General features: G+C 35.0%; 1 protein-coding gene across 1 annotated transcript in view; it reads right to left on the bottom strand.

Moving 5' to 3' along the window:
• Positions 1–758: 758 nt before the first annotated feature.
• Positions 759–21403, bottom strand: part of hacd1 (3-hydroxyacyl-CoA dehydratase 1) — a 36914-nt gene continuing 16269 nt past the window's right edge. The window contains exons 5-7 of the mRNA XM_030123173.1: positions 19681–19802; positions 12281–12459; positions 759–1361 (exon numbers count right to left, since the gene is read on the bottom strand). Of these exons, the coding sequence (XP_029979033.1) occupies positions 1279–1361; positions 12281–12459; positions 19681–19802 (384 nt within the window). The 3' untranslated portion in view covers positions 759–1278. The remainder of the gene's footprint in view (positions 1362–12280; positions 12460–19680; positions 19803–21403) is intronic.

Here is a 21403-nt window from a genome sequence, read left to right as displayed (position 1 = left end):
AGATGTAGCAGAATGTGTCAGACTTATTTTTGCAAGATCTTCTAGTCCAAGCCATTTCATTCACCTGTAATATTAAAAAAAACATTCATCATAAATTGGCAAAAGTCAAATCTTCAGAACTCGTTTATTGCAAGAAATATGAAAGAATTTTGTATCATATGATGTGAAAATGCCCATAAATGTAAGCAAAAATGTTAAAAAGCCAATATGTAGCATAGTTCAGAAAGTTGACCTGATTGAGCAAAATGAATGTGATTTTTGGATTCAGCACACCAAAATGATCCTAAATCAGCTCCAAAAACTTCAACAATAAATTTGTTGTTGACCAGTGTAATGAATTCAGTATTTATTAATGCTTAACTAATGCTTCATAGTGCGTACTTATTATAAAGTGTTACCCAACTACTTTCTGAAGACTGAAATTTGCTTAAGATGCACTCTTGTAAAATAATTTGACATCGTAAACATTAAAGCAACGCAAAAGAATGCATGAGCTGAGCCAAGCGGACAAATGTTAAGTTGTGACAGTATGTGAATAAATAATGTTTAAGAAATAGATTATGCTAACTGCTCATTTCACATTGCATCATTTACACATAAGGTAAAACAAACATACACAAAAGAAGCAGCATATTGTCTACATGTCGATTTATTGTTGAGGTATGATCGATCTAAATTTGTCTTTTTAAAGCTTGCTTTGTACAACCACACTATTTTTTTTGGTATAAAATCACTGTGGTGGAATACATTTATTTAGATTATAAATCTGCCAATTTGGATGAGTCGGGGGGTGGGGGTGGGGGTGGGGGGGCACAACTCAGGAGACACAACCTACAATCTTCCTTCCACGTTCACGTTTCCCTGAAAGCCTTTGGAGGGGGGTGCAGTGTTGTGACTCTGCTGTGGATTATGTGTGTGTGTGTGTGTGTGTGTGTGTGTGTGTCAGGCTGCAGTGCTTTGGTTGGTGTGTTCAAGTCTCACTGTGCGGAGATCGGAAAGCTACGCTGCAAAAACGCTCCAGGAAAAAACTGGGATTGTAAACACGATTTGCACCTTAACAGGAGTTCATTCAGGTAGCGCTGAACTCCCCGTGGGTTTGTCATGACTTCCCACTGAAGCACTGGCTGTTTGGTGTCTTCGTCTCAGACGCTGCGGATCTTCCAGGCGTGTGACGTTATCGGCCGACGGTGCTGACGATGAGCAGGTGAAGGCGGTGGGGGGGGTGAGGTGTGATGTGGAGGCAGGCTGGCTCAAACGACGGCAGGAGGTGGTGTTTTTCTAGTCGTCCTTCTCCACTATCACCTCCCCGTGAAGGACCCTCCTCCTCTGCCGAAGCATGTGGAAGTAGAGCTGAGGAAACACTGGGAAAATACAAAGCAGGAAACAAATTCAGAACATTTTCACTTATCGTAGCTGTTAGTGCAGGGGTTTTCAACCATGGGGTCGGGACCCCACGTGGGGTCGCCTGGAATTCAAATGGGGTCGCCTGAAATGTCTAGTAATTGAATGAATGAATTTATTTTTGGGTTTACATCAACCATTTTACTAAGTACATTACTTGTAATAAACATAAAAACCAAAAAAAGGAATAGGCTTGAAGCAAAAGCTTATTTTTTTGCCTATCCTTTTCAACTAATACACTGCTTACATCAACTGTGTACAGCACAGGTGTCAAACATGCGGCCCGGGGGCCAAATCTGGCCCACCAAAGGGTCCAATCTGGCCCGCAGGATGAATTTGTGAAATGCAAAAATTACACTGAAGATATTAACAATCAATGATGTTAAAATCATTTTATTTGAGGTTCCACATACAGACACAGACAGTCCAATTAGATTTGAAGTGGGTCAGAACCAGTAAAATATTATAATAACTTATAAATAATGACAACCCCAAATTTTCTCTTTGTGTTTTGTTATAAAAAAAAGTCAAATTACATGAAAATGTTTACATTACCAAACTATATGACTTTACAAAAATTGTGAATAACCTGAACAAATATGAACAAACGGAAATGTCTTAAGAAAAGTAAATGCAATTTTACCAACATTCTGCCTGTTACTAAATGTTTTGTGCGATTGTAACGCACATGTGTAAATGATAAACTGATAAACTGAGGCAGAATATTGTTAAAATTGCTTTTGTTTTTCTTAAGACAAGTGAAGTTGATCATGTTATTCAGATTTTTAAGGAAACTTTGTAGATGTAAACCTGATCATAATATAATTTTACTTTTTTCACTGTTATTATTTTTACTGGTCCAGCCCACTGGAGATCAAATTGGGCTGAATGTGGAACTGAACCAAAATGAGTTTGACACCCCTGGTGTACAGCATTGAACATTCACACCATAATAATAACAAATAAAAAATAAAAAAAGTCAACAACAAAAACACATCTACCATCTCAATTCAATATTTCTGAATAATTTAAACTTTAAGTACTGTTTTTTTTTTAACTTAGCCAAAGGAGTGGATAATTTAAATGCATCATAATAATTACAATAATAATCATAATAACTGATTTAAAAAAAACAACAAAACTTACCAATAAAAAATATACTGAGTTGACAGAGACAATCTCAATCCATAAAAGACATGACAAACTGTGAGTCTGAAACTAAAGCTCTGTGGTTCTGTTTATCTGTCAAATGTTCATTGTGGTCAGTTTCAGATGCTGCAGCTCTTTCATAATTCATAGTTTGAGTTCTTGTTTGTTCAGTATTAATTGTCAGTCTTGTAAATCCAAGCTGGACTGACTGTACATATCCTGACCAAGGAAAATAAAATTCTCCCTTTATGCAGTAATCTACACCTGGCTTTACTGCCTCTGTTCATAATAATATACATTATATAGAGTAAATGTCATCTAAAATTAATGTTTATTTGAAATATAGTATAGCAAACTATTACGTAGATAGATAGATAGATAGATAGATAGATAGATAGATAGATAGATAGATAGATAGATAGATAGATAGATAGATAGATAGATAGATAGATAGATAGATAGATAGATAGATAGATAGATAGATAGATAGATAGATATTTTATTTATCCCATAGGGAAATTTACAGGTTCCAGCAGTATCCACAAACTTAAAAAACTTAAAAACAACAATATTAAAAACACAATAGTTAAAAAAAAACAAAAAACAACAAAAAAAAACACTTTAAATTTCCATAATGAAATGATCAAAACATCATCACAAACAAATTCATTTTAGCAAAAAAAAAAAAGTCTTCGCTTTGAATGTCTGGGGTCGCCACAAATTTGTGATGGGGTCACGAGTGGAAAAAGGTTGGGAACTACTGTGTTAGTGTGTTTGGTTTGGCAGGTGAAGTCAGCTTTAACCCTTTAGTGCAGGGGTGTCAAACTCATTCTAGTTCAGGGGCCACGTACAGCCTAAAATGATCTGAAGTGGGCCGGACCAGTAAAATAATATAAATAACACTGGTCAACAACAAATTTATTGTTGAAGTTTTTGGAGCTGATTTAGGATCATTTTGGTGTGCTGAATCCAAAAATCACATTCATTTTGCTCAATCAGGTCAACTTTCTGAACTATGCTACATATTGGCTTTTTAACATTTTTGCTTATATTTATGGGCATTTTCACATCATATGATACAAAATTCTTTCATATTTCTTGCAATAAACGAGTTCTGAAGATTTGACTTTTGCCAATTTATGATGAATGTTTTTTTTAATATTACAGGTGAATGAAATGGCTTCGACTAGAAGATCTTGCAAAAATAAGCCTGACGTATTCTGCTCCATCTGCGGTGAATACACCATTGTACCTAACAGGAATCCTGTTAGAAAAGGATTTTTTTTTCTCTTAAAACCTATTTTGGGTGAGAACTATATAAAAAATCAACTGATAAAGTCACAAAAATGGAATCAATTTTGTGAGAAGATCAAATTTTTCAAAATCAAATTAGCAAAAAAACCTGACTTGATTGAGAAAAACAGATGTCATTTTTGGATTTAGCGGTGCAAAATGGTCCTAATTCAGTTGAAAAAACCTAGACAACTTGCAAAAAACATTTTTTTGTAACTCAGTGTAATAGGATAAAAACTGATAAATAATGTCAACTCCAAAGTATTCTCTGTTTTTGAGTAAAAAAAAAAAAGTCAAATTCTGTAATGAAAATGTTTAAATTTACGAACTGTACTCGAACATAACATGAACAAATATGAACAACCTGAAAATTCTAAAGAAAAATAAGTGCAATTTTAACAATATTCTGCCTCAGTTTATCATTGTCATATGTACATTATAACTCACAGATCACAGTGGATCTACAAACGCACAAAAACATTTAATAACAGGTAGATGGTCCAGAATGCAGCAGCGCGTCTGGTCTTCAATCAGCCTAAAAGGGCACATGTCACCCCCTTACTCATTGAGTTACACTGGCTACCCATAGCTGCCCGCATCAAATTCAAATCTTTAATCCTAGCCTACAAAATTCTCCGTGGGTCTGCTCCTGTCTACTTAGGTGCACTAATAAAAGCTTATGTCGCCCCACGACCACTCCGCTCGTCTGGGGAACGTAGTCTGGTGGTCCCCAGACCTTGTACAAGACAATCCAGGCTCTTTTCATGGGTCGTTCCACGTTGGTGGAACGCTCTACCAAGTGCTACAAGAACAGAGTCATCCCTGCCTATCTTCAAGAAGCTCCTGAAGACCCAGCTCTTCCGAGAGCACCTCCTGTCCTAGCACTTTCAAACATTCCATTTTAAATATTCTAATAAGGTTTTTTCCAGGACAACCACAGATTCTTTCACGATTATCTCTGGACCTGCTGCGGTGGTCCGGCCTCTTCCCTGCCCTCATCATCACCACTCACTTATCCTCAACCACCTCCATGTGTCTCCCCCAACTCCCCCCTTCTCCCCCTCTCCCCCAGTCCCTATCTCTATCACTCTCTCTTTTTCTCCTTCTCTACTCTCTCTCTTTAACCCCAACTGGTCAAGGCAGACGGCCATCCTCCAGGAGTCTGGGTCTGCTCCAGGTTTCTGCTGTTAAAGGGAAGTTTTTCCTCGCCACTGTCACCAGTCACAAGTGTTTGCTCCAGGAGGATTCTGTTGGGTTTCTGTAGAATTGACTTAGAGTCTGGTTTTGACCAACTCTATATATAAAATGTCAAGAGATAACTTTTTTGTGATCTGGCGCTATATAAATAAAATTTGATTGATTGAGTGATTTAATTGGTTTTCCCCTGTAAGTCGCTTTGGAAAAAAGCGTCTGCCAAATGCGTAAACATAAACAGAATATTATTAAAATTCCACATACTTCTCTTAAAACATTTCTGGTTGTTGACATTTTTTGTAAAAGGGCTAGTCTAAATGTAAACATTTTTGTGTATTTGACTTTTTTTTTTACACTAAAACAAAGAGCAAAATTTGTGTTTTTCATTATTTATAGGTTATTCTGATAGTATTTTACTGGTCTGACCCACTTTGGGTTGAATCGACCTAAAGTGATTTTTACATCCTTGATTGTTAATATATTTAGTATAATTTTTGCATTTCACACATTCATCCCATGGGCCGGACTGGACCCTTTGGTGGGCCGGGTGTGGCCCTCGGGCCGCACGTTTGACACCTGTGTTTTAGTGTATTAGTCTACCTCCTCTTGTCATAAAACATCCCAGTAGCACTTGGTAAAAACAGTAAATACATGCAATAAAACGACTATTATAAGGCTATGAACAGACAAAAATCACTCATATTCACTATTTAAAGCTTCGAAATGTCGATAAAATCTCTGATTAACTGTGTAATGTCATAAAATCCAACATGCTTCTTGACCTCACTGAGGCACGGGATTGGCCCCATATTTGAAATGACCAAAAATAGTCACTTGCCTGATAAAGGGTTAAGGTAACCTACAGCAGGGGTGTCAAACATTAGGCCCATGGGCCAAAACCGGCCCGACAAATGATTGTTAAAATTGCACTTACTGGTCTTAAGAAATGTCAGGTTCCTCACTTGTTCAGGTTGGCCACATTTTATTGTAAATAATTTCATAATGCAGTTTGACATTTTTTCCACATTAGACCAAGGAGAAAATTTGGATTTGTCATTATTTATGGGTTATTATGTTTTTATTTTACATGACATTACATTGACTTGTATGTGACCCCCAAACGCCCTTGACTGTTAATATTAAAATAATAATCAAAATTTTTCTATTTTGGTGTGAAAATATAAATTATTCTATGAAAATATCAATCATCGTGTACACCCTGAAATATCTTTTTAAAAAATAACTGCAGTTTCACCAGTATTATGTCACAGCTTATTATTAACACAATTTACAGATGACAGTGGATCTACAGATGCAGAAAACATCTGTAACAGGTGTTATATTGTTCAAACTGCACTTATTTGAAATTTCAGGTTTCTCATTTGTTTAGGTGAGTCACATTTGTAAATGTAAATAATTTCATAATGTAATTTTACTTTTTTCACATTAGACCAAGGAGAAAGTTTAGAGTTGTCATTATTTATGGGTTATTATATTATTATTTTACTTGACATCACATTGAGTTGTATGTGGACCCCAGGAAGAGTAGCTGACGTCCTGCATCAGCTAATGGGGATCCTAATAATAAATAAGTTAATAAATGTGGCACCTGAACACCCTTGACTGTTAATGGTTCAATCTCGCCAGGGATGAATTTCAGAAGTGCAAAAATTACACTGAAAATATTAACATTCAAGGGTGTTCACATACAACTCAATGAGATGTCAAGTAAAATAATAATATAATAACCCATAAATAATAACTACTCCAAATTTTCTCCTTGGTCTAATGTGAAAAAAGTAAAATTACATTATGAAACTAGAGGCACTCGGAGAGCGCAGACCTCCGCCAAAGCTGATCAGTGGCCCCCCCCCCATGGGCCCCCCTACCCCCGATCACCACCAAAATTTAATCATTTCTTCCTTATCCCATTTCCAACAAACCCTGAAAATTTCATCCAAATCTGTCCATAACTTTTTGAGTTATGTTGCACACTAACGGACAGACAAACAAACAAACAAACAAACAGACAAACAAACAAACCTGGGCAAAAACATAACCTCCTTGGCGGAGGTAATTATTTACTTTTACAAATGTGACTAACCTGAAAAAAACGAGACATCTGAAATTTCAAATAAGTGCAATTTTAACAATATAACACCTGTTACAGATGTTTTCTGCATCTGTAGATCCACTGTCATCTGTAAATTGTGTTAATAATAAGCTGCGACATAATACTGGTGAAATTGCAGTTATTTTTTAAAAAGATATTTCAGGGTGTACATGATTATTCACATTTTCATGAAATAATTTAATTTTCACACCAAAACAGAGAAAAATTTGGATTATTATTTATAGGTTATTATTCCTATTATTTCATTGGTCCGGCCCACTTCAGATCTCATTGGGCTGAATGTGGCCCCTGAACTAAAGTGAGTTTGACCCCCTGACCTACAATATTTATGAAGCCTCAGCCTAAACCAGTTAACTACACATATATACTCCTACTGAAGAAGGGATTCATCAGTGCTGATAATAGGTTTAGATAGATAGATAGATAGATAGATAGATAGATAGATAGATAGATAGATAGATAGATAGATAGATAGATAGATAGATAGATAGATAGATAGATAGATAGATAGATAGATAGAACGATAGAACAAACGAACGAACGAACGATAGAACAATAGATAGAACGATAGATAGATAGATAGAACGATAGATAGATAGAACGATAGATAGAACGATAGATAGAACGATAGATAGATAGATAGATAGATAGATAGATAGATAGATAGATAGATAGATAGATAGATAGATAGATAGATAGATAGATAGATAGATAGATAGATAGATAGATAGATAGATAGATAGATAGAACGAACGATAGAATGAACGATAGAACGAACGATAGAACGAACGATAGAACGATAGATAGAACGATAGATAGAACGATAGAACGATAGATAGAACGATAGATAGATAGATAGATAGATAGATAGATAGATAGATAGATAGATAGATAGATAGATAGATAGATAGATAGATAGATAGATAGATAGATAGATAGATAGATAGATAGATAGATACTAGGTTTACTCCAGTTCTATGAGGAAAAATAAGTCAGTAACTCTAATGATAAGAATCATTCTCACCTCGACTTCTTTATTGTTAGTTTGATGTTCTCTTCTCAGTTGGTCTGATATTTGATGATGGTTTTGATGTTCTTAATTCAGATTTATTTGTTAATACTTGGACTTAGATGTTCAGTCCAACAGTAATTCAGTGAAATATTACATTACATTCATTATCAAACAGTCGTAAAATGGTCTATCTTTTATTTTGTTTGTGTTGCATCTTGTTCCCACAAGGTGATAATTATTTTACATAAGATAATATCTAGTTTCCACAAGATAAACATGTTATTTTATCTGGTTTACACATGATCATATTTCGTTCCCCCATGATAAAATGTTAACACACTAAGATAATAACAGATTAGCACTGGATAATTCTCCTGTCTTGTGGAAGGGTTAACGTTAACTTGTATTATTATCTGTTCATAATAATATAAAGTCAGAAATAAAATTATTTAACACTAAGTATCAGACATTAGAGTACAGATATATTTAGACTAAGAAGCTTATTATTGTTATTATTTATTTAAAGAGAGGAGGTGGGAGTTTAAAAGTTATACTTCTTCTCACTCCTTTTCAAATATGTATTTTATGTCTTATGTTCAAATGTTTAGTCTGTTTATTTATTTATTTATTTTACATTCATATTTGAAATAAATACTTCAATCAATCAATAAGTCAATCAATCAATCATTCTCCACAGATAAATTCCATCTCTGCATTTTCCCCATCCTAATTAACACCTAGCATTAGCATTAGCATTAGCAGTAGTACTCTGCAGACAGTAGGAGCAGTGTGTTTCCATTATCAGCCCTCATGGACCAACTCCAGATCTTCATCAGCACCACAGTCAAGGGCACTGACAGAATAAAACTATGTTCAACTCTTTTTAATGGCAGGAAACAAAACTGGAGGATCAGAGAGATCAAATTTGCAAAAGATAACACATTAGCCCAACACAATAACTGTTTTTCTCCAGATAATGTCTATTCCCATGAGACAATAACATGTTAGCACACGACAATTAGCCTGTCTTGTTTGTATGTGATAATATCTTTCTCCCACGAAATAACATATTATCACAAGATTAAATGTTAAACTGGGACACTCAGCCTTATGTGAACACCATAAAACACAGATATCACCTTTTGGGACTCAGGGGCTCTGTCCATTATATTTTTCAGTGTCAGTTTTTTGGGATGAGGGGCAGGAGTGATCATTTATCAGCATTTAAATATCAGATATTTTCTAGTAATTAAAACCACTGCAACATACTCTATACCCAATGCATTTTATACACCAGGCTTTGCTTTACACACTGCAAAAATCCAAATCTTACCAAGCATTTTTTTTTCATTTCTAGTCAAAATATCTCATCACACTTAAAATAAAACATAATCACCTACAGAGGAAGTTTTCAGTGAGATATAAGAACTTTTTTTAGACAACAGATCTTGAAAATCTTATTTCAAGAAATCTTACGAATAATTTTCACTTGTTCCATTGGTACATTTTATTGCTTAATTCAAGATTTTTTTTTTGCTTAATTCAAGCAAAAAAAAAAAGTGCCAATGGAACAAGTGAAAATTATCTTGCTAAGATTTCTTGAAATAAGATTTTCCAGATGTGTTGTCTAAAAATAAGTTCTTATATCTCACTTAGAAGTTACTCTTTAGGTGATTATGTCTTATTTTAAGTGTGATGAGATATTTTGAGTAAAAATGAGGAAAAATACACTTGGTAAGATTTGGATTTTTGCAGTGTACTGAGGCCTGCAACAAACAGAAAGTGTACTAACTACATATAGTTTGCATATAACAAAATATACAGTGCAAAGCAATGCAGTACCTATAGTTTTACCCGAGCAGGTCCTTTAAGCTTCTACTGCAACAAAACTAAATTCAGTTCAATGCACATGGACATTTGAGACCTTCATAATGTTCATTCCTTCCATGCTGTAAATGCTGACATATGAGACTGCGATGTGATACTGAAGAAGACGAGAACGGCTCCTTCTGAAGTTTTACAGTGAAAGTTAAAAGGGATAATTGTGTATTTTTGCAATATTCTAAACTACTGCTGACCTATTATAGTGAATGAAGTGACACTAAAACACAAATAATGGTTGACATTGAAACTGAACTGAAATATTAACTTAGAAATTAACACAGTGGTTTCCAACCTTTTTTGGCTCGTGACCCCATTTTAACATCAAACATTTCTGGCGACCCCAGACATTCAAAACTGAGACATTTTTCTCTTGGAGATGTCTTAGCGGGGGCAGGCAGGCGAACAAATCTTTCCATTCTCTGTTCAGTCTGGTTTTCTGACTGTGACTGTGTCTGAACAGGTTGAAGTGTAGTAATGCACACGGTCACATGATCAGGTCACTCAAGATATGACCTCTCAGATATTATATCCTGCATTTTATTTGAATTTGGTTTTTATTAGGAAAACTGTGTGGTGTTTAAATTACAAAGAAATATATATTGAATCATTACAAAAAGTTATTAGTGTTTTTTTTTTCTTTTTAATTTCAATTTTTAAATTTTTTTTTAGCAATTACTAGAAATTTTAGGCAACCCCGTTTGAATTCCAGGAGACTCCAAGGTTGAAAAACACTGAATAAACAGGTTAAAGCACAGGTGTCAAACATGTGGCCCGGGGGCCAAATCCAGCCCGCCAAGGGGTTCAATCCGGCCAATGGCATGAATTTATGAAGTGCAAAAATTACACTGAAGAAATTAACAATCACTCGTGTCAAAATCTTTTTAATTCAGTTTCCACATGGAGATGCATACGGACCAATTAGTTCTCAAGTGGATCAGAGCAGTAAAATATCATCCTATAAATATTGACAACTGCAAATTTTCTCTTTGTTTTGGTGTAAAAAAGTTAAATTACATGAAAATGTTTACAGTGACAAACTATACTTTTACAAAAAATTTGAATAACCTGAACAAATATGAACACCATGAAATGTCTTAAGAGAAGTAAATGCAATTTTACCAACATTCTGTTATTAAATGTTGTGTGTATTTGTAGATCCACCGTGATCTGTAAGTTATAATGTACACGAGTAAATGATAAACAGAGGCATAATATTTTTTAAATTGCACTTAATTTTCTTAAGACATTTCAAGTTGTTCCTATTATTCAGATTTTAAGGAAACTTTGTGGATGTAAACATTATCATTATTTAATTTAACTTTTTTCATTACCTCCGCCAAGGAGGTTATGTTTTTGCCAGGGTTTGTTTGTTTGTTTGTTTGTCTGTTTGTTTGTTTGTCTGTCCGTTAGTGTGCCACATAACTCAAAAAGTTATGGACAGATTTGGATGAAATTTTCAGGGTTTGTTGGAAATGGGATAAGGAAGAAATGATTAAATTTTGGTGGTGATCGGGGGTGGGGGGGCCCACTGATCAGCCTTGGCGGAGGTCTGCGCTCTCCGAGTGCTTCTAGTTGTTATTGTTTTACTGGTCCGGCCCACTTGAGATCATACGGCCCCTGAACTAAAATGAGTTTGACACCCCTGGGTTCAAGTATACTTAAATATCCTCCTTAGACCCAGAAAAGCAAAAGGTTTGGCTTTTTTACATGAAATGATTGGAATGACTGGAAACAGCATGACACTATTTTTTTTTTTTTTGTTCTAAGTAATGCTGTGAAACTCTTGTCTCTTATAGAGGACAAAAAAACATTGCCGTTATCTAATACATATTAAATGAAATCTAACTAAAATTTTCTGCTACACAATTAACCCTCTTTTTTTTTCATTGGGTCCAGTGGATGCCAGTTCTATCCGTTTTGGTACCCAGCCCTAGAGGTAACTGTATCTATCCAGGCCAAACATCACTTACATGATGTCACTAGTAGGTGGTTATTTATAAACCACCATGTAATGTTACTAATCATTATTATGACATAAGAGACCATCATCATCATCATCATCATCATCATCATCATCATGTCAGTCATACAGGACTGTTTGCAATTATTCAAGGATCACATATGGATTTATAGAAAAGCTGAATGTGGTCCTTAAAAAGGAAAAAGTGCTTTATAGGCTGAGTTCAGTGTGTTTTAGTAAAAATACTCCTTACGTGGGATGTACGACAGCATGACGATGATGAGGCAGTAGTAGTAGTCGAACGACACGTTATACTTGTTAGGAAGCCTCATGGAGTACATTCCAGTTCTGCGTACGAACGGCAGAGCGGCGTAAATGGTTAGCAGCTCTCCAATGACTCCCAGCGGGTACAAGACGATGAACAGGTTGTATCTGGGAAAGAAAAACGAGAAGGGGAGAGAGGTCTTCAAATCCAGAGGTGAGCTGAGGTTCACATGTTAGTTCTGTTACAGTCACACAGTTCTGCAGTTACAGCCACATGCAGAAAAGAAAAACACACAACAAGAAAAATGCACTTTTACTAACAGTCAGAATGTCCAAATAAATATCTAAAAAGTCTGTGAAACATGCGTAAAGTGACAAATCCAGATCTGGAGGATTTCATACTCGATAAAAAATCCAACCATGACCTGTTGGTTTGTTGTATTTATACTCACTGTGAGCATTTTTCTCCATTTAATCATATTTATTTTAGTATTTTTGACACCTTTGCAAGTTCTACTTTAGAGCTGCAGCTGTCGATTATTTTTGTAACCGATTAATCTAATGATTGTTTGATTCGATTAAACGATAATAGGCCAAAAAATAGTAAAAATGTAAAAAAGACATGTCTGAAAGTGACATTATTCCAGAACCAACTGAAACAACAATCACAAAAAGTATCAAAGTAAGTTAGTATTTTTGGCACCTTTGCAAGTTCTACTTTAGAGCTGCAGCTGTCGATTATTTTTGTAACCGATTAATCTAATGATTGTTTGATTCGATTAAACGATGATAGGCCAAAAAATAGTAAAAATGTAAAAAAGACATGTCTGAAAATTACATTATTCCAGAACCAACTGAAACTACAATCACAAAAAGTATGAAAGTAAAAGGATATATAAGAATATCTATGTGCACTGCAGTCTTCAATAAAATTGTTTAAGTCTAATTTACTAAACGCTTAAGATGGAACAAATATACAACTTTCTGTCGATCCTGGTGTCATGTGCGTCACAATAAGTGTCCGTGTGAAACATGAGAGCGGAACCAATGTTTAACGGCAGCAAAATTCAGGAAATGAAACTGCAATTCAGGAAAACTGTGACAGAATTTTGAATCGATTTGAAAACCCTGATCATATTTTCAGGGGAAAAACGCCTAAAAAGTCATACCCAAAGTAAATGAAGAATTACTTCACAATAATAAGGTTCATATGGATGTTCTTGGTGTCTGTGGACATTTAGAGACCTCACAGAATCTATTCCCATTGTCTAAACTATTGTATCTATTACTATGCCTGAGTAAACTGTAACCAACTAAAAGAAAAATTGGAATTTTTTACCCTTGCCTGTTTTTTTTCCGGCTGGACTGACGATGATATGCATAAATTAATTGTTCGTGTTGGAGATTTTTAATAGCGTATATTTCACCGCACAAAGATTAAAAATCATGTTTGAACATTAAAGTTTGCACTAAAATACACTTTTGATGTACTTTTATTAACATTAGGGTCTAAACTTTGAGCAGAAGTTGAAAAAAACATCCATTGTCCTGATTTATTATATTTTTAAAGTAGATGAATATTAATATAATTTTTTAGGCCCACGGGCGGGCCGATAGGGCTAAAGGGGTTTAATCGATTAATCATTTCAGCTCTATTCTATTTTTTGGTATTGCTGTTTGCTTTTATTGTACAAATACAGCACAGAAATAATACAGAATAAAAACTAAGCTAAAAGAGGAAAGATATGTTTTAACTTGAACTCGTTTACAATCCATAACGTTTTATTTTTGGCCAAATCAAGTCTTTGCTAAAAATGCTCGAGGACTTACAGTAATACCTTAAAAACTGACGTAATCTGTAAACGTCTCAAAAACACAACCCCTAATTTATGAAACGAACACTCCTCATAATCAGGACAATTCATCATTTTCTGTCACGCTCTTGCTTTCCTGCCACACAAACCTGTCACTGCTCATAACCGTGACGTGGCGTGACTGCTTTTGTTAAAACACACAACTGTTCTAGTACAATATAAGTGGTGACTCAGGGCTACGGGGGTCCTGCATTTAGTCAAGACCACAGCAAAGGCTCGGGGGAGCGTCTCAGCGGATGTGAGAGAAATGTTGGGCGAACATTCCATGACCAAAACAGATGGTCTTAAAAACAGGAGCAGCTGAACATGAGCCCCTCTCTGGGGGCCTGGCGACTCCTCCATGCTTAAAGAAATACGTGAAGGGGTGGGGGGGGGGATGTGTGTGTACGGGGAGGTGGTAGTGCTATGTAATGCATGAGAATCAAGATCCCAGTACGCAAAACAAAAGAATAGCACGGACAAAAATAAATGGTGTCAAATTTTTTTACTAAAGCTGCGACAGAAAATGCAGCTGATGAGCGTCTGTCGGTGGAAAACACACAGATAACACCGATTCGGTTCATCCGATACTTGATGTAATGTGTGGATTTCTGCGTTCTGAAGTGACAGAGCCGTCGCCGAGCCAAGAAGCCTGGGTGTTGGACGGCTATGAGTGTGTACAGCTGACGAGTCCAATTTCAGCTGAGCTACTGTAGCAGAGAAACATGCAAGGCCAGACTGCCACGTCATAAGTGCTCTTCATACAGTAGTAGCATGTATTATGTCACCGTGCAGCCAAGAACTGTATTATACTGAGAAAAGAATCACACTGAGCTCTGGAAATCTAATGAATGAGTCCGATCGTACAGTTCTTAAGGTCTGACGGTAAAAATGTACTGTATTTCTGCAAAGTGACCAACAATCATAGGTGGTTTTGGCTTAATTCTGTTTTTAACCCTTTCATGCACAAATTATGAAAGCCCTAAGGTTGTTTTCCTGAGTGTTTTTATTCCTCTTTAGGCATGAAAAAAAAAAAAAAAAATGCCATTGAAATCACTTCTGAGCTAAATAAAACTAAATTATGGTTTGACAAAAATAAGTGGTCAATAAATCTGTATAAAACAAAATTCATGATTTTTGGCAAAAGTAAAACAACTAATGAGATAAAGGTACAAATAGATGGTGTAGATATACAGGGTGGGGAAGCAAAATTTACAATGAACATTTAGTTGTTTTTTCTCAGCAGGCACTACGTCAATTGTTTTGAAACCAAACATATATTGATGTCATAATCATACCTAACACTATTATCCATACCTTTTCAGAAACTTTTGCCCATATGAGTAATCAGGAAAGCAAACGTCAAAGAGTGTGTGATTTGCTGAATGCACTCGTCACACCAAAGGAGATTTCAAAAATAGTTGGAGTGTCCATAAAGACTGTTTATAATGGAAAGAAGAGAATGACTATGAGCAAAACTATTACGAGAAAGTCTGGAAGATACTATTAAAGAAGAATGGGAGAAGTTGTCACCTGAATATTTGAGGAACACTTGCGCAAGTTTCAGGAAGCGTGTGAAGGCAGTTATTGAGAAAGAAGGAGGACACATAGAATAAAAACATTTTCTATTATGTCAGTTTTCTTGTGGCAAATAAATTCTCATGACTTTCAATAAACTAATTGGTCATACACTGTCTTTCAAGCCCTGCCTCAAAATATTGTAAATTTTGCTTCCCCACCCTGTAGATGGTGAATCAAAACAAGTTTCTTAGAGTGATAATTGATGATAAAATTTGCTGGAAACCTCACATAAAATATCTACAAAACAAACTATCCAGAAGCATCTCAGTCCTGGCCAGAGCAAAGGGGATATTAGATCAGAAATCACTTCAGATTCTGTATAATTCATTGATCTTACCATATTTAAGTTACTGTTTGGAGGTATGGGGAAACACATATACAAGTTCATTACATAGAATTTTTATATTGCAAAAAAGAGCAATAAGAATTGTTCACAATGTTGGTTTTCGGGAACACACAAATCCACTATTTTTCCATTCTAAAACTTTAAAACTCATTGACCTTGTGGAATTCAAAACTATTCAAATAATATATAAAGCAAAGAACAATTTACTACCGGGCAATATTCAAGAAATGTTTTGTGAAAGAGAGGGAGGCTATGATTTATGGGGAAAATTAAATTTAAAGATTCATAAAGTACGCACTACATTAAAAAGTTTCTGTATCACCACCTGTGGAGTAAAACTGTGGAACAAATTGTGTGTGGAGATCAAACAAATATCAAACATAATTCAGTTTAAAAAAAGATATAATTTTTTGGCTTAATTCTGTTTTTAACCCTTTCATGCACAAATTATGAAAGCCCTAAGGTTGTTTTCCTGAGTGTTTTTATTCCTCTTTAGGCATGAAAAAAACAATGCCATTGAAATCACTTCTGAGCTAAATAAAACTAAATTATGGTTTGACAAAAATAAGTGGTCAATAAATCTGTGTCAAACAAAATTCATGATTTTTGGCAAAAGTTAAACAAGTAATGAGATAAAGGTACAAATAGATGGTGTAGATATAGAAAAGGTGAATCAAAACAAGTTTCTTAGAGTGATAATTGATGATAAAATTTGCTGGAAACCTCACATAAAATATCTACAAAACAAACTATCCAGAAGCATCTCAGTCCTGGCCAGAGCAAAGGGGATATTAGATCAGAAATCACTTCAGATTCTGTATAATTCATTGATCTTACCATATTTAAGTTATTGTTTGGAGGTATGGGGAAATACATATACAAGTTCATTACATAGAATTTTTATATTGCAAAAAAGAGCAATAAGAATTGTTCACAATGTTGGTTTTCGGGAACACACAAATCCACTATTTTTCCAATCTAAAACTTTAAAACTCATTGACCTTGTGGAATTCAAAACTATTCAAATAATATATAAAGCAAAGAACAATTTACTACCGGGCAATATTCAAGAAATGTTTTGTGAAAGAGAGGGAGGCTATGATTTATGGGGAAAATTAAATTCAAAGATTCATAAAGTACGCACTACATTAAAAAGTTTCTGTATCACCATTTGTGGAGGAAAATTGTGGAACAAATTGTGTGTGGAGATCAAACAAATATCAAACATAATTCAGTTTAAAAAAAGATATAAAGAATTGATTCTTGAGAGGTACAGTATTAAATTATGACAATGTGGCTTGTTTGTTTATGAATGATGTTGTACTGATAAAGCTGCTGTAATTATTAAAGAAAATGTTGGATTTGTTGAGTCTGTTTGTATGACTGTACTGACATGAACATACTGTTGTGGATAATTCAGTTACTGCATTATGGATTGTTGTGGTTCGATGCTAAAATAAGGGAAATAGTACAGGCTGATTGTTGTATAAAGTTAATGATAAAGGTGTAAAAGCACTGAGGGGTAGGATTAAATAAGTTTATACTTCTTCCTACTCCTTTTTGACCATGCAAAATTCTGACTTGTATGTACTTGAAGATAGATTCTGTCCATTTAAATGTTATTTTGTTTATGTCTTAATTTGCGTTGTTTTGTTTTATTTTCTTTGCATGTTCGAAATAAAATTAAAAAAACAAACAAAAAAAAAAGACTTTTTTTTTTAAGGAACCTATTTTTCATGGAGTTGCAAAAATGTCCACTAAGCTGGATACCATGCGTTTAATTTTAGAAGCAAAGAAACATGTATTTACTGATACATTGTGTGAAAACTATGAAATAAAAACATTTTTCATGCAGTTAATCTGATGTTTTCTCACATTTTAACCCTTTCATGCATAGTGGTCACTACAGTGGACAGTTATTCTACAGCTGTTGTCTTATATACTCATTGGTTTTGTTGTTTTAGTTCCATATCAGCCAACACAGTGGACACTTATGCACCATCCCATATACTGCAATTCACACCATTACAGTAACTTTGCTGTTCTTGATAAACCTGATCTGCAGTGACATGTTTAAGTGTAAATCAATTGCTTGTCATTATTATTAAACAGTTTTGGGTTTTTTTTTTACATAAAGGTTATTTGGGTTTTTTTGCATATTATCTCCATGAAGTGAGTAATGACTAGTATTAGAGTATGTGAAAATGTGAGAAAACATTAGATTAGCTGCATTAAGTGTTTTTATTTCATAGTTTTCACATGATGTATCAGTAAATACATGTTTCTTTTCTCCAAAAACTAAATAAATAGTGTCGAGCTGATAGGACATTTTTGGAACTCCATGAAAAATAGATTCATAAGAAAAGTTTCAATCGCATTGGGTTTTTTTTGGTGCCTAAAGAGGAATAAAAACACACAGGGAAAATAAATCTTGATTAAGGTTCTCACAATTCATGCATGAAAGGGTTAACATACTCGAATACTAGTCATTACTCCTTTCATAGAGATAATATGCAAAAAAAAAAAAAAAAAAAAAAACCTTTATGGAAAAAAAAAAACAAAAAACTGTTAATTATAGTCTAATAACAGTTAGCAAATTTTTACACTCAAACATGTTACTGCAGATCAGGTTCAAAAACTTCAAAAACTAAATACATGGTGTCGAGCTGAGTGGACATTTTTGGAACTCCATGAAAAATAGATTCATAAGAAAAGTTTCAATCGCATTGGTTTTTTTGGTGCCTAGAGAGGAATAAAAACACACAGGGAAAATAAATCTTGATTAATGTCCTCACAATTCATGCATGAAAGGGTTAACATACTCGAATACTAGTCATTACTCACTTCATAGAGATAATATGCAAAAAAAAAAAAAAAAACCTTTATGAAAAAAAAACAAAAACAAAAAAACTGTTAATTATAGTCTAATAACAGTTAGCAAATTTTTACACTCAAACATGTTAGTGCAGATCAGGTTTATCAACAACAGCAAAGTTACAGTAACGGTCTGAATGTCAGTGTATGGGATGATGCATGAACGTCCACTGTGTTTGGCTGATATGGAACTAAAACAACAAAACCCAAGAATATACAAGAGAACAGCTGGAGAAGAACTGTCCACTGATGTGACCAGTATGCATGAAAGGGTTAAAAATGCAAAAACAAAGACGATTCAACTCACACTCTTTCATTTTTCATTAATATCTGAGAACAATGTTAGCAGTAGCTCAATCCCAACACGCAGAGGATGGCTAACGAGGTGCTAATCAATAAACACACACATGCTTCTCCTCTGTGTGTGTGTGTGTGTGTGTGTGTGTGTGTGTGTGTGTGTGTGTGTGTGTGTGTGTGAGCCGGCTGATACTTAATACACTCGGCTGCACTACTTCCTGATGTAAAGCCCAGTCTAGGCCTGGGGAGGGAAGCATGCCAGAGGTGAACTCGCCAGATCAGGGACGACATGCACACACACATTGTCCAACACACTAATGACAATTCAAGCTCATCCCAGCCAGCCGTTAGGATGAGGGTGCACAGGCCGGGGGGGGGGGGGGGGGGGGGGGGGGGGGTTGAGGGAGGGGGGGGGGGTCGAGGGAATGGCATCTCCACCTGGCCCATTTGATGAAGTACGGCAGGTGGTGGAGCAGGTTGAATGTGTAGTAGGAATATCTGGTAATCTCTGTGAACGTCCACACGACCAGGAACAGGATTACACTTTCTTCATTCTGGATCTTCATTTAAGATTCAAAACAGCACAAGTGTTGAGTACAAGGACAAGCAGGATAATGGAGTGTAGGGCTGTCAAACTCATTTTGGTTCAGGGGTCCATATTTAGCCCAATTTGATCTCAAGTGGGCCAGACCAGTAAAATAATACTTAATAACCTATAAATAATGACAAATCCAAGTTTTTCTTTTTGTTTTAGTACAAAAAAACCCCAATTAAATTATGACAATATTTACATGTTACAAAAAAAATGTGAATAAGCTGAAAAACAGAAATTTTATTTGAAAAATTAGTGCAATTTTAACAATATTATGCCTTGATTTATTATTTATACATGTACATTACACACAGTGTTATTTAAACATTTGGTAACAGGCAGAATATTGTTAAAATTTTGGAGTTTGGGACTAAAATTTGAACAATTTCTACAATATTATGTCTCTTACTATTACCACAACTCCAGATTACAGTGAATCCATAAATGCACAAAACATTTAGTAAAAGGCAGAATATTGTTAAAATTGCACATTTCAGGTTGTTCATCTTTGTTTTTATTTATGTATTTATTTGCATTTTATTGTGAAAGAAGAGTTTTGTAAATGTTAATATTTTCACAGTGTAATGTTATTTTTTTCACTTACATTTTTTCCACATAATTTTTCACAAAGAAAATTTGTAGTTGTCATTATTTATGGGTTATTGTGTTATTATTTTTACTGGAGATCACATTGGTCTGTATGTGGAACCTGAACCAAAATGATTTGGACAACCTGGACTGTTCAGGTAAATTTTTGCACTTTCATCCCCCGGGCCGGAATGAAACTTTTGGCGGGCCAGATTTGGCCCCCGGGCCGCATGTTTGACACCTGTGATGTAGTGATTCTAAGTAAACATCTCAGTAGCTTAGGGCCTGATTTACTAAAGGTTGCGCATGTAAAAAATGTGCACAAACTTGACTGAGCACGCAAAAACACGTTGAGGCTGATCTACTAAATGGGTAAAACAGCTCGCGCAACCCATTTAGTGTGTTTGTCTCGATGATTATGCAATATGGGCGTTTCTGCCACAACATTATTGAAAATTACTGGGAGGAGTAGATGCAAATATTTATTTAGCGCGCAAAATATGATTTACCAAACCTGAATCTGATTGTGCTGGCTGATTTTGTGTCTATATTTAGTGCGTCTGAAAGGCAGGTTTTAACCCTGTAATGCCAAATGTATCATATTTGATACATGAGTTTTGACCCCCTCTACATGATCATTGTGATAAACCTGATGTGTACAATTAGATACATGCAATACAGGGATCATCCACCAGGGAGGAGGAATTCATTCACCAGAGGCCTTTCCTATGGTGGCCCAGAAGTGCAACAGCCCAAAAAATTATCCACTAGCCCAAAAAATGATCCACTATAAGAAAAAAAAAGAGAACAGCCCAAAAAAATTATCCACTGTAAGAAAAAAAAAGAGAACAGCCCAAAAAAATTATCCACTCGCCCAAAAAATTATCCACTGTAAGAAAAAAAGAAAACAGCCCAAATAATGATCCACTGAAAGAAAAAAAAAGAGAACAGCCCAAAAAATAATCCACTAAAAGAAAAAAA

The sequence above is a fragment of the Sphaeramia orbicularis genome, chromosome 20 (genome assembly GCF_902148855.1).
Source record: "Sphaeramia orbicularis chromosome 20, fSphaOr1.1, whole genome shotgun sequence".
In the NCBI taxonomy this organism is placed as follows: domain Eukaryota; kingdom Metazoa; phylum Chordata; class Actinopteri; order Kurtiformes; family Apogonidae; genus Sphaeramia; species Sphaeramia orbicularis.
The sequence above is the reverse complement of the archived record's forward strand: the minus strand, read 5'-3'. Positions and strand labels throughout refer to the sequence as shown.